At 46.9% G+C, this 14,430-nt stretch overlaps 1 protein-coding gene across 2 annotated transcripts in view; it reads left to right on the top strand.

Annotated features, from left to right (window-relative positions):
• The window catches only part of LOC139961463 (solute carrier family 23 member 1-like), a 35,844-nt gene that overhangs the window by 5,702 nt on the left and 15,712 nt on the right, over window positions 1-14,430 (top strand). The window contains exon 1 of one of the 2 annotated variants that reach the window (XM_071960648.1): window positions 3,914-4,221. The exons of the other annotated variant lie outside the window; for it this stretch is intronic. Coding sequence (XP_071816749.1) covers window positions 4,102-4,221 — 120 coding nt within the window. The 5' untranslated portion in view covers window positions 3,914-4,101. Of the gene's footprint in view, window positions 1-3,913; window positions 4,222-14,430 lie in introns of those variants that run through there. 2 annotated transcript variants of the gene reach the window in all.

Below are 14,430 nucleotides of genomic sequence, written 5' to 3'. Positions count from 1 at the left end.
TACTGATATTTCTCTGTAGCAGTTCGAGAACAGTGTTAGTGACTTCGTGAAAGATTGGTCGGTTCGGACATGGGAACTAACGGCATAAGAAGGTACTGGTACTTCAGGCCTACGAAATAGTGCTAATATGCTAACGTCCAACCTTATTCTCTTGAATGAAGGCAGGCTTTCTACATAATCTTACTTATTAATACAGCTCTAGGGGCAAGCTTTGTCTCATATGGCCTAACGTTATTACTACACGCTATAAGTGAGTGTAGAAATGGGAAATGTGGGGAAATGTTTAGTTCAGTGCAACCACGGAATTCTCCATGGAACAGAGCCTAATGCTGTTCGACGGGAATATAGCTATCACGTTAGGCTACAGGCACGGTTATTGCTAGGTAACGGGTGTCGTCTGCTGCTCTAAGCGCGCAAACTCATTTATGTACTAGTTGGGTGAAATCATCATGCGTAATAGGGAGAGTAGTATATTAGTACCACCCTGGAACACATCACATGACCCTCCATACATGGTACGCGCGTACCCGCTTATTTACTGTGTGATAGTTTCTCCAGATTCATTTACCTCGTTGATGGCGTGTGTATGACATACTGTAATGTGTGTGTACAGTATGTGACACTTGCTCGTAAACACTCTTACTTCAGAAGGATAACTGGGGTACAAGTCATATTTGATATGTAGGTTCCCCTTAGGTCAAACTGGTTTGGGATTGCTGTTGGTAATGGTCAAAGGTCATTTGAGGTCAGCATGGGTCCAAGTCTGTAAACATTGTTTACACCATATCTAGAGAAGTGGACATTTTAGGAAGTTCAAACTTGGTGTGTTTAGCTTGTCGTTGGTGGGTAGACGATCGGTAGTGTTTTTCATGACTGTCAAAGGTCATTTGAGGTCAACAGAGGGGGAAAAAGTGTGTAACTCTTGTAAAACATGATATCTCAAGGAAGTTGGCATGTGCAGTTCTTATATTTGGCATGTGGATTTCCTGGTAATTAGTTTATGGGAAGGGAACCCTGCTGTTTGTTTTGGTATTGGAAGGTCATTTTGGTGTCAGCAGAGGGTGAAACATTGTGAATATATATATCAAAGTACTATAACTTTTCATATTTGGTATGTAGGTTCCCCTTAGTTCGAACTGGTCTGAGATTGTTGTTGGTAATATTACTCAAAAGTCAGCAGGGGTCAAAGTCTGAAAACATTGTTCTACACAGTATGTCAAGAAGTGGAAGTTGTAGGAAGTTCAACTTTGTGTGTAGCAAACTGTGAATATATCAAAAGTAGTATATTTCTCCAGAACCAGAACATGGAAGGAGCGCTCATGCATGTATGGTATGTTAGCCTTGTGTATTGTATAGCTACCAGGTGTCAAAACATGAACACTATGTAAATATGATATTTTTCAGATAGAAAACTGCAGTAGCTTGTATGTATATGGCTATATGGCGTTTCTATAATGAGTACAAGAACCTTATAGTGTTTGGTGGATATGGGTACAGGTCATTTGGGTTCAGCAAGGCTTCACTCTGGAAATGTTAAACATGTGCTAACTCACTTCATATCTCCCTTCAATCTGCCTACCGAAAGAATCAGTCAACAGGAACTGCCCTGTTATACGCATCTATGGCGATCTTCTCCTCACCACTGACAACCACAAAGAATCTCTTCTCGACCTTAGTGCAGCCTTTGACACTCTCGACCACCAAATTCTGTTTGATAGGCTGCACATCGAGTATGGTTTTGAAGGCATTACTCTTAATTGGATACAATCTTAGTTCACAAACCGTTCGCAGACTGTTACCATTAACGATAAACATTCCTCACCGACTATCTTTAATATTGAGTACCACAAGGATCAGTGCTCGGATCACTTATTTTCACATATTACACCTCCCCAATTGAAAACATGATCACATCTCACGGTCTGCAAGGGATGATTTATGCAGACGATATACAAGTTTATGTGTCAATGAATATTGATGAAAAATGTATCACACTATTGAAAAACTTGAATCATGCATAAACGAAATAAAAACTTGGTGTGTAAACTAATTCTCAACAAAATCGAATTGATGCATGTTTCGTCACGGTTCTGTAATGTCACCCCTGTAACTTCCGTAAAGATGAACGAGTCTTGTATATCTCCCGTTTCTTCTGTTAAAGATCTGGGAATTATTTTTGATGATAAACTCACGTTGGTGATTCATGTAAATAATATCTGCCGCTCTGCTTCACAAGCTATCAGAAAAATTAGCCAATTTCGCAAATATCTTGATCAAAAGTCGCCTGAGACACTTATCCATGTTTTTTTAATTTTTATCATCCAGACCTGACTGTTGTAACAGCCTTTTATCTGGTCTTAATTGCTGCTTACCAAATCTCTAAGCTGCAGCGCATTCAAAACACCGCCGCCCGATTAGTTACCCTCCAACTTCCAAGATAACAGATCCCAAGTGCATTAAACCTAGTTCTCCGCCAACTTCATTGGCTTCCTGTTTCTGAAAGCATAAAGTACAAACTTCTCACACTCACTTACGAGGCCATTCATGGTTTTGCGCCAAACTATATTTCCATGACTTACTCACCTTACAAATTCCAACTCGCTCATTCAGATCTAACAGTGCTATTCTCCTAAAGCCACCAACAATTAAAACATAAGACTTTCGGTCGTACGGTGAGGGTTCTTTTCAATTTGCCGCCCTCAAACTCTCGAACACTCTCCCCACCCACATAAGGAATACCCCTACCTTAGACAATTTTTAAAAGCATCTAAAACACTCTCTTATTCACGTGCTATACCCTCATTGGACCTAGTAAAAAGTAGTCGATCCTTTCGTGTAGCTTTTAAGTTTTGTTGTACTAAGCTGTATTTTTGTACTCAGTTTGTTGTCTTGTAAAGCGCATTGAGATCGTCGGTATAATGCGCTATATAAATAATTAGGGGATTCCATATACAACCTTATAAGGCTTTCTGGTGAATGTAATCTAATACTGACATTTGTCTTCGGTAGAACTATTGCTTCTTTTAAATATAAGTAACGTACTTGTAAAGAAAATATTTGGATACTAAGAAATGAAAAACGCTGATAAAAACGCAAAAAGCTGTTAAAATTTTATTATGAAGTGGGATAGCGCCATCGATTACCAACTGTCGGCGGAAACAACATCGGTGTAAGATATTCGTTAGGCTATCTAACACTACATAAAAGTATTTGTATAAAAGCCTAAGTCATAAATTGATACACTAAAGAATATTCGGCTGGAATTAACCGATCCTGACAATCAGCAACAGATGTATCGGTATTCGTAATTTAATATTTCAACAAGGACAGATGTCATATTTAGTATGTTGTTGTATCTATCACATTTAGTACAAGAAGCCTGTTGTTGAGGTAAATGGTGCTTTCAGGACAGACAGTCTGTATCATTGTGAATGTATTGTTTGTCACATGACACTGCTTTTCATCATATTACTAAGATCAAGTAAGTTGTACACCCTCACTATACATTACGTCAGATTCATGAAGAAAACTGCTCATGTTACATGCATTTTTAGCATTCTTGTAAAGAAATGGGATTCATTGTATAGTTACTGAACATGATAGGAATTGCTGTAAACATAAACAAACAAAAACAATGTATTCAGCTAAGTTTCTGCATAATTCACATTCGGCCGTTAATTGCGAATTTCGGCTGAATGCTGTACATTTTCTTCATTTCCGTGTAAGGAGATGAACAAAATGTGTAATGCATTCTGCCAATTTTATTAAATAGGAGAACGTTGACCTATTAGAGGGCGCTCTCCTCTGAAACCAAAAAGTATGGCTCTAAATATTCCAAGACCGAATGGCATTTAAAAATGTCCTTTGTATTGTTGACAAACTCGTTCGATTGTGATTGCTCAACAAGCGTCAAAACTCAGTTTACAAGTTGCCTACAGAACAAACTTTGCCAGCGCGTTTTGTTATCGATAACACTTTTGACTATAGAGCAAACAACATCTTCATCTTGGTATCTGAGTCATAAAGAGCTTCCAATGTCAAAAAACGTGTCGCTAAAACTTTTCAGTACAAACGAAAGAAGGCAAAACAACAACACAGATAATGGCGGCAAGAAGCAACGGTGTAAATACAATCTCTGCTTCGGTCCAAGACGTAGAAATATCGAGCGCACAAAATGAGACCCGGAATAACCTCCAGCCGGGCCAACAGAACGGGATAGAGGTACGGTATCTATATAGATGCATGTTGAATCATGTCTGTATTTATTCTTATATGCTTTATTCCATACTTAATTCAAGCAATGAATGCCAAGTCATATGCTCGACTACGTCCAAAACTTGCGTTTCGAGTAACTTTTTTGTTGCTGATGTTATTTCTGCTTTTATTTTATTTGACTGGTACTTTAGCAGATAGCATAATATATACACTGTAGTATGAAATCCAGGCAGGGAATAACAACGTAGCCAGGTCGAAGTCATTCCGTTTGACAACAATTAAACGTTCATTTTGATGGGGGAAAAAACGAGGGTTGCTTAATTTGATCAGTCATATTCACTTATGGTATAAGCAAGGGCGTAGGAACCGGGGGGGGGGGGGGGGCTGGGGGGCGCCAGCCCCCCCCAGTGAAAAATGTGGAGGGGCGGAAGTATCATTCCGCCCGCCCGCTTCGCAAGTCAGAAAACCCCTTTTTCATTTCCAAATGAGAAAAAAAAATCTCATTTGGAGCACCAAATTGCATCTAAGGCCTGGTGAAAAACTGAAAATACAAAATTAAGTTTACAAAATGGAGTGGGTGTTGAAGTGTGCTATATTGCACCAAATTGCATCTGAGGCTACCTGGAAATGCAAAAAATTCCAAAGGGGAGGGGGACACCCCCTTAGACCCCTCCCCAGGCCGGCCATCAGTCTTCAGCCCCCCCCCCACTCAAAAGTACCTTCCTACGCCACTGGGTATAAGTAAGTACTCGGTGTAGCTTTGGTAAAAGGAGATACGTCGACCAAAACCTTGTTTCTTTTTCTGTCTTTAATTCGGAAGCTGTAGCTTGGGATGGGTTTCATTCATCTCCATTATAATTTCTAAGCTATGTACTAAGTTTTACGCGTACATTGGACGCCCCTTAACCTACCTATCTATATTTATTATATCCGGATACGGTCACGTAACTTTTTAACTTTGTTGGCAGATGCATTCACAAGCTATCACACAAATGTGTCCCAATCATCGCTCTATAAAATGTTATGAAGATGTGTGTTCGTACCTAACATGCAGAATAATGTTTAGTTTGAAAGGAATTAAGTTCAGTCGCCTCAATATCCCTTAAAATGCATATAGCTTAGGCGCACCTCTTTGTGTATGTTAGTATATTTATAAGCAGTGTATATTAAGCAATACCATGCGTGGTGCGGCTGTCTGTTAATTGACTGCACCATGCATGTGTGCTACGTTTGCCATAAATATCCGCAGATATTTTCACAGCAAGTAGAGTAAATAATTCGAAGATATTTTGGTACTAATTTAGAATCCGTACCAATCGACCCTACTTCGTAAGGTATCCAGTCAAAACGTCCCTTTACCAAAACGTCCCCGCTTTTTTAAGACCAAAACGTCCCCGCTTTTTACCAAAACGTCCCCGCAGTCAAAACGTCCCCGCGAGTGAGTCAAAACGTCCCCGCTTTTTATAATCAGTTGGAATGCAAGTGTGAATGTTTTTAGTTCAAATCAAAGAGTAAGGATAATTATACTTCTGGTTGAAACACAGTTTTTAGGGAGTGGGAAGTGCCGGTTATGAGGGCGGAAACATTTTTGAGTAAAATTTTCTGAGGTAAGATAATATAAATAGAAAATGAATGCAAGAGGGCTGTATAGGGTAATAGGATTTTTTTAAACACGAGTTGGTTTCTGAATGAATATATACGATATTGAGGGAAGGGAATAAAAAAGATTTTTTTTTACGTACAACAAGTTACTTTTGGAATATGCGAGACGGGCTGGATGAACGTGATATATGTTTTCCTACAGCATATACGTTTATTTTTTTTTCTGAATTCAAATTATAACTTGAAATTAATATATTCATAACTGTGAATGAATGTGATAGACGGGGACGTTTTGACTTACGGGGACGTTTTGACCAACGGGGACGTTTTGACCAACGGGGACGTTTTGATCAAAAGCGGGGACGTTTTGACCAAAAGCGGGGACGTTTTGATACGAGGACGTTTTGGTACGGGGACGTTTGGTAAAGGGACGTTTTGACTGGTAAGCCTTCGTAACCCCTAACCCTATTCCCTACTTCCTTACCTTAACCCCTAACCATATTCCCTACTTCCTAACCCTAATTCCTACTTACCCTACTCCTTAACCCTACTTTCTTACCCCTAAACTTATTCTGCCTATTCGAATTAAGCTTTACCATTCATATGGTACGGATTCTAAAGTTAGGCCGATATTTTAAACACAAACACTTTATCTTACTGATTAACAGTGGTCATTGACTTTCGGCGTTTTTACCCATATACATTAGAACTAGGCCTACTCTTTAGGCAGTTCACACCCTGTGGAAAGAGAAATGAAAATTAGTCAATATTTTCCAGTGTCAAGGGCACGTCCCCTTTGTGAAAAATCTTTATAACAAAAAGAAACCTCTTTCTCTTCGGTAGAACGTTGTCAGTCGTTTGCTATTTTGAGATATGAGAATTGCCTTTTGTTTGAGAAATTGAAGAAAGAAGATAATTAAAAATTGCTCTGTTGTTGAAACATGTACTAAATATTTTATCTAAAACAAGAAGAATGGAAATTTGTGGTACGGGAACGCACAGGGAATTTCATTTTATCAGAGCGAGTTCATGTTACTTTGGTTACTCCAACCAAATCAGTCACGTGTTTGACTGCCCAAGTAGAAGCGTGTGCCACGTGACCCCACATCCAAGGCCACCCCTGACATCAGAGTTTCATCTTCAGAGTTGCAACCGTATTGTACGGTATTGAGTTCTGTCAATATATCTTGCGCTATTTTCCATCGAATATTCTGTACTTGAGTTCGATCGTCACCAATATTCGGCAATTTTAACAAACTGAACATAATTTGGTGCATTGAAATATAGTTTGCATTTGATCAAGCGATGACATCATTCCAAGAGTTTTTCTTTAGCAAGCATCATCGTTATTGCCCCCCCCCAATAAATGTATAATTGTACATTGCTTATAAATTTGCTATAGTTTTTCCAAACTATTTTCTGAAATGATGTGACTATATAATATTCAGTGATTTCGGAGTGTTCAATTAGATTATTAAATGTCTCAGTGAGACCTTGCAGGGTCATAGTAAATGTTTGTTGTAGTCTGAGCATGACTGACCATTATTTTACTTACTAGCATATTTTCGGGGCAATATATACTAATGACCTGTAAGTACAACTATAATTAACCATGAAGTTTGGCAGACTTAAAGGCGAGAACGCTGTCTGGAGTCGTATCTCTCGTATATTTTTTCATGTGCTTTATTTTGGAAATGCTGGTATATAGCTCTTCACTTCAGTGTGCAATATTATTAAGCACACCACTTATTAAATATTAAGCACCGTGCACCCATACCAAGGAGAGTATACTTGTCATTATGATGTAGTTGTATACGTAGTGATTCCATTCGATTGTTAAAACACTTTTTTTTTTCACTTTTCGACAATGTTAAGCACATAGGCCTATACAAATCCCGTTTCTTTTCTTTTCTCCTTTTCAAACTTAAATTATTGGATATTCCCCCCCCCCCCCCCCCATGATTTCGAAATGAAGCTTGGCCCTACTGTATTTGCAAGTGAAACGCACTAGTAAGGTAGCTTAAGATCTGTTGTTTATAGTTTATCGCAAAGTTTACCAAAATTAACCCAATTCGGAAGAGGAAGGAAGCGAGCGCTCTAACGTAAAATGTTCCCAACTTCTGCCGTGAAAATTGATCTTGTTCCATGTTAGATACATGTGTCATTAATGCATACTAGCTAATTAACCATGAAGTTTGGCAGATTTAAAGGCGAGTACGCTCTCTTGAGTCGTATCTCTCGTAAATTTTTTTAATGTGCTCTTTTTTCGAAATGCGGGTAGTCCTATATAGCTTCAGTGTGCAATATTATTATATATTATATATATTTCCGTGAATTTCTAACTATTATCCTAACACACTGTAGCATACGCAAATTGGACCCTATACCGTAATTTTTTTTCTCTGGATTTCCAATAAAGTTCCCAACATTATTGTAATTATATTTTCTTAAGTTTCCCATGATTTTCAAGTATTTTAGTATCATTAGAGAAGGGACAAAGATGTGTGGCTGCCTTTGGAAGTGACTCGAAAACGGAGATAATTCCGGAAATTTCCTCTCGGACTAGGCCCTACATACGAAAGATAGATGTCCCCGTCATTATTTTGAGTTTATTCAACTTGTGATGTGATATCGTAATAAGTGGGTTACAGTTGCACATGGCCATTTCATCAGACTATCACGCAAGTATTACAACACAGTGAAAGCAGGGCAAAGCGACAGCGGCACTACTTTTTGTAATTCAGCTAGAAATTACGAAAATAAATGTACAAATGGTGTGTTTTTGTGAACAGCACTGGCGTTTCAAAGTTGAGTCACTACTTCAATACACTTTGGGCCTTCCTTTAGGACATAGGAAATATAACACATTCATAACCGGTGTGACATTTTTTTTAATAGATCATCAGAAAATAGTCCTGTGTTAAAATTTTCATAACAGTTCTTCTCTGACGTTCTCTACCTACCCCCCTCCCCCCCTACATCGAGGTATGTTACAATGTTAACACGAGGCAATATCCATATTCGACTTTTCTAGCGTATACAGGAGAAATAATGTTGCCCTTAAAGCCATTTGTTATTTTAGTCTACCTTGTTACGAACGCCAATCACATACATGCCAGATTCGACCACATATTTATTCTATTCAATGTAATTTGCAGTAATAAATGACAATGCGGTAGTACTTCATTGCGGGTTGAAAGGCGTTTTTCTCAGCATTCATTGAGTTTGCTATTAGCAAACAACAAACCTGACATAGATAACATACGAACTTTCAAACCGCTAAGAAGTAACTGCATACAAATGGGACTCGAATGACATATGGAGTACTACCCAGTTGCAATGCAATTGCAATGCGCTTATACCCAAGCATTCAGTTTACAATATTATCTTAATTTTAGCGTGTGATAAAATCGAGATGAATAAACACAGTTTACAACCAGTGTTCCCTTACGAGGAGCAATGAACAATGTCATACGGTTCATGCCTTTTCTTTCAAGTGACCACCGTGTAAATATCTAGATGTACATTCTGTGTTTATTAGCTTCCCCTATGCACGAGAACAATTTCAGTCATCGTATACGCAGTGTAGGCTAGGCTAGTTACACATGCTTGAAGAGGGTGGTAGGTTCAACAGGTGTCTAATTTGCTCTGGAAGGTGTTTCTCGACATGATCCCCCCGTCAGCAATAGCCGTCACGCCGTTGGTTAATTGCTTCAACGGCGGTCATATCGTTAGCCGGCGTAGGCTCTCAGTGTTATGTCCATTGTTTAAATTTTTGTTTTATTGGTTCATTAATTCATAATTCTTTGTAGCGTAGTTTTTGTCATAGCATGATCTAACAGTCATTTAGGTAGCGTAATAGAAAAATAAACATACAAGAATATAATTCCAATAGAGACTATATATTAAAGTCCTCCAATACTTATAATTTACACATGTAATATAAACGCCAATACTACACTCAGGGAGATACAATATCTTTACTTTACTCCGTATGAACACTGCCTATATAGATGGTACAGGGATAGGAGAAAGAAAGCCTTAGTAGGCCTATATCTTCCAGCTACCAAGTCTCAAACTAAACTGCACTGCTTCAACCAAGGACATCTTGGTCAGGGATAAACATTGGGTTCAATCTGAACATGGACAAAGACCATTTCTGACTATTAACTACACAACAGCCAGAAAGGACCCAGGAAGTAATAAAGCACAGGGAGGAAGGGGTGTGGGGAGGAAGGGGTATGGGGAGAAAGGGGTGTGGGGAGAAAGGGGAGTGGGGAGGAAGGGGAGTGGGGGAGGGGAGTGGGGAGGAAGGGGAGTGGGGAGGAAGGGGAGTGGGGAGGAAGGGGAGTGGGGAGGAAGGGGAGTGGGGAGGAAGGGGAGTGGGGGAGGGGAGTGGGGAGGAAGGGGAGTGGGGAGGAAGGGGTATGAGGAGGAAGGGGTATGAGGAGGAAGGGGTGTGGGGAGGAAGGGGAGTGGGGAGGAAGGGGAGTGGGGAGGTAGGGGTATGAGGAGGAAGGGGTATGAGGAGGAAGGGGTGTGGGGAGGAAGGGGTGTGGGGAGGAAGGGGAGTGGGGAGGAAGGGGAGTGGGGAGGTAGGGGTATGAGGAGGAAGGGGTGTGGGGAGGAAGGGGTGTGGGGAGGAAGGGGAGTGGGGAGGAAGGGGAGTGGGGAGGAAGGGGAGTGGGGAGGAAGGGGAGTGGGGAGGAAGGGGAGTGGGGAGGAAGGGGAGTGGGGAGGTAGGGGTATGAGGAGGAAGGGGTGTGAGGAGGAAGGGGTGTGGGGAGGAAGGGGAGTGGGGAGGAAGGGGAGTGGGGAGGAAGGGGTGTGGGGAGGAAGGGGTGTGGGGAGGTAGGGGTATGAGGAGGAAGGGGTGTGAGGAGGAAGGGGTGTGGGGAGGAAGGGGAGTGGGGAGGAAGGGGAGTGGGGAGGAAGGGGTGTGGGGAGGAAGGGGAGTGGGGAGGAAGGGGTGTGGGGAGGAAGGGGTGTGGGGAGGAAGGGGAGTGGGGAGGAAGGGGAGTGGGGAGGAAGGGGAGTGGGGAGGAAGGGGAGTGGGGAGGTAGGGGTATGAGGAGGAAGGGGTATGAGGAGGAAGGGGAGTGGGGAGGAAGGGGAGTGGGGAGGAAGGGGAGTGGGGAGGTAGGGGTATGAGGAGGAAGGGGTGTGAGGAGGAAGGGGTGTGGGGAGGAAGGGGAGTGGGGAGGAAGGGGAGTGGGGAGGAAGGGGAGTGGGGAGGTAGGGGTATGAGGAGGAAGGGGTGTGAGGAGGAAGGGGTGTGAGGAGGAAGGGGAGTGGGGAGGAAGGGGAGTGGGGAGGAAGGGGAGTGGGGAGGTAGGGGTATGAGGAGGAAGGGGTGTGAGGAGGAAGGGGTGTGGGGAGGAAGGGGAGTGGGGAGGAAGGGGAGTGGGGAGGAAGGGGTGTGGGGGAGGAAGGGGAGTGGGGAGGAAGGGGTGTGAGGAGGAAGGGGTATGAGGAGGAAGGGGAGTGGGGAGGAAGGGGAGTGGGGAGGAAGGGGAGTGGGGAGGTAGGGGTATGAGGAGGAAGGGGTGTGAGGAGGAAGGGGTATGAGGAGGAAGGGGAGTGGGGAGGAAGGGGAGTGGGGAGGAAGGGGAGTGGGGAGGAAGGGGTGTGGGGAGGAAGGGGAGTGGGGAGGAAGGGGAGTGGGGAGGAAGGGGTGTGGGGAGGAAGGGGAGTGGGGAGGAAGGGGTGTGGGGAGGAAGGGGAGTGGGGAGGAAGGGGAGTGGGGAGGAAGGGGTGTGGGGAGGAAGGGGAGTGGGGAGGAAGGGGTGTGGGGAGGAAGGGGAGTGGGGAGGAAGGGGAGTGGGGAGGAAGGGGAGTGGGGAGGAAGGGGAGTGGGGAGGTAGGGGTATGAGGAGGAAGGGGAGTGGGGAGGAAGGGGAGTGGGGAGGAAGGGGTATGAGGAGGAAGGGGTGTGAGGAGGAAGGGGTGTGGGGAGGAAGGGGAGTGGGGAGGAAGGGGAGTGGGGAGGAAGGGGTGTGGGGAGGAAGGGGAGTGGGGAGGAAGGGGTGTGGGGAGGAAGGGGAGTGGGGAGGAAGGGGAGTGGGGAGGAAGGGGAGTGGGGAGGAAGGGGAGTGGGGAGGTAGGGGTATGAGGAGGAAGGGGTATGAGGAGGAAGGGGAGTGGGGAGGAAGGGGAGTGGGGAGGAAGGGGAGTGGGGAGGTAGGGGTATGAGGAGGAAGGGGTGTGAGGAGGAAGGGGTGTGGGGAGGAAGGGGAGTGGGGAGGAAGGGGAGTGGGGAGGAAGGGGAGTGGGGAGGAAGGGGTATGAGGAGGAAGGGGTGTGAGGAGGAAGGGGTGTGGGGAGGAAGGGGAGTGGGGAGGAAGGGGAGTGGGGAGGAAGGGGTGTGGGGAGGAAGGGGAGTGGGGAGGAAGGGGTGTGGGGAGGAAGGGGAGTGGGGAGGAAGGGGAGTGGGGAGGAAGGGGAGTGGGGAGGAAGGGGAGTGGGGAGGTAGGGGTATGAGGAGGAAGGGGTATGAGGAGGAAGGGGAGTGGGGAGGAAGGGGAGTGGGGAGGAAGGGGAGTGGGGAGGTAGGGGTATGAGGAGGAAGGGGTGTGAGGAGGAAGGGGTGTGGGGAGGAAGGGGAGTGGGGAGGAAGGGGAGTGGGGAGGAAGGGGAGTGGGGAGGAAGGGGTATGAGGAGGAAGGGGTGTGGGGAGGAAGGGGAGTGGGGAGGAAGGGGAGTGGGGAGGAAGGGGTGTGGGGAGGAAGGGGAGTGGGGAGGAAGGGGAGTGGGGAGGAAGGGGAGTGGGGAGGAAGGGGAGTGGGGAGGAAGGGGAGTGGGGAGGAAGGGGAGTGGGGAGGTAGGGGTATGAGGAGGAAGGGGTATGAGGAGGAAGGGGAGTGGGGAGGAAGGGGAGTGGGGAGGAAGGGGAGTGGGGAGGTAGGGGTGTGAGGAGGAAGGGGTGTGAGGAGGAAGGGGTGTGGGGAGGAAGGGGAGTGGGGAGGAAGGGGAGTGGGGAGGAAGGGGAGTGGGGAGGAAGGGGTATGAGGAGGAAGGGGTGTGGGGAGGAAGGGGTGTGGGGAGGAAGGGGTGTGGGGAGGAAGGGGTGTGGGGAGGAAGGGGAGTGGGGAGGAAGGGGAGTGGGGAGGTAGGGGTATGAGGAGGAAGGGGTGTGAGGAGGAAGGGGTGTGGGGAGGAAGGGGAGTGGGGAGGAAGGGGAGTGGGGAGGAAGGGGAGTGGGGAGGAAGGGGTATGAGGAGGAAGGGGTGTGGGGAGGAAGGGGTGTGGGGAGGAAGGGGTGTGGGGAGGAAGGGGAGTGGGGAGGAAGGGGAGTGGGGAGGAAGGGGAGTGGGGAGGAAGGGGTATGAGGAGGAAGGGGTGTGGGGAGGAAGGGGTGTGGGGAGGAAGGGGAGTGGGGAGGAAGGGGTGTGGGGAGGAAGGGGTGTGGGGAGGAAGGGGTGTGGGGAGGAAGGGGAGTGGGGAGGTAGGGGTATGAGGAGGAAGGGGTATGAGGAGGAAGGGGAGTGGGGAGGAAGGGGAGTGGGGAGGAAGGGGAGTGGGGAGGTAGGGGTATGAGGAGGAAGGGGTGTGGGGAGGAAGGGGTGTGGGGAGGAAGGGGAGTGGGGAGGAAGGGGAGTGGGGAGGAAGGGGTATGGGGAGGTAGGGGTGTGAGGAGGAAGGGGTGTGGGGAGGAAGGGGTATGGGGAGGAAGGGGAGTGGGGAGGAAGGGGAGTGGGGGAGGGGAGTGGGGAGGAAGGGGAGTGGGGAGGAAGGGGAGTGGGGAGGAAGGGGAGTGGGGAGGAAGGGGTATGGGGAGGTAGGGGTATGAGGAGGAAGGGGTGTGGGGAGGAAGGGGTATGGGAGGAAGGGGTGTGGGGAGGAAGGGGAGTGGGGAGGTAGGGGAGTGGGGAGGTAGGGGTATGAGGAGGAAGGGGTATGAGGAGGAAGGGGTGTGGGGAGGAAGGGGAGTGGGGAGGTAGGGGTATGAGGAGGAAGGGGTATGAGGAGGAAGGGGTGTGGGGAGGAAGGGGAGTGGGGAGGAAGGGGAGTGGGGAGGAAGGGGAGTGGGGAGGAAGGGGTATGGGGAGGAAGGAGTGTGGGGAGGAAGGGGAGTGGGGAGGAAGGGGTATGGGGAGGTAGGGGTATGAGGAGGAAGGGGTGTGGGGAGGAAGGGGTGTGGGGAGGAAGGAGTGTGGGGAGGAAGGGGAGTGGGGAGGAAGGGGAGTGGGGAGGAAGGGGTGTGGGGAGGAAGGGGAGTGGGGAGGTAGGGGTATGGGGAGGAAGGGGTGTGGGGAGGAAGGGGAGGAAGGGGAGTGGGGAGGAAGGGGTGTGGGGAGAAAGGGGTATGGGGAGGAAGGGGTGTGGGGAGGAAGGGGAGTGGGGAGGAAGGGGAGTGGGGAGGAAGGGGAGTGGGGGAAGGGGAGTGGGGAGGAAGGGGAGGTAGGGGAGTGGGAGAGGTAGGGGAGTGGGAGAGGAAGGGGTGTGGGGGCGGAAGGGGTGTGGGGCGGAAGGGGTGTGGGGAGGAAGGGGTGTGGGGGAGGAAGGGGTGTGGGGGAGGAAGGGGTGTGGGGGAGAAAGGGGTGTGGGGGGTTTGATCTGCTGTGATGCTCTGGAAGAACATGTCTCTCTCATGATGGTAAAGTGTTTAGCACA

Source organism: Apostichopus japonicus, chromosome 20 (genome assembly GCF_037975245.1).
Source record: "Apostichopus japonicus isolate 1M-3 chromosome 20, ASM3797524v1, whole genome shotgun sequence".
Classification (NCBI taxonomy): Eukaryota; Metazoa; Echinodermata; class Holothuroidea; order Aspidochirotida; family Stichopodidae; genus Apostichopus; species Apostichopus japonicus.
Note: the sequence above shows the minus strand (reverse complement) of the source record. Positions and strands in the feature narration are given on the sequence as shown.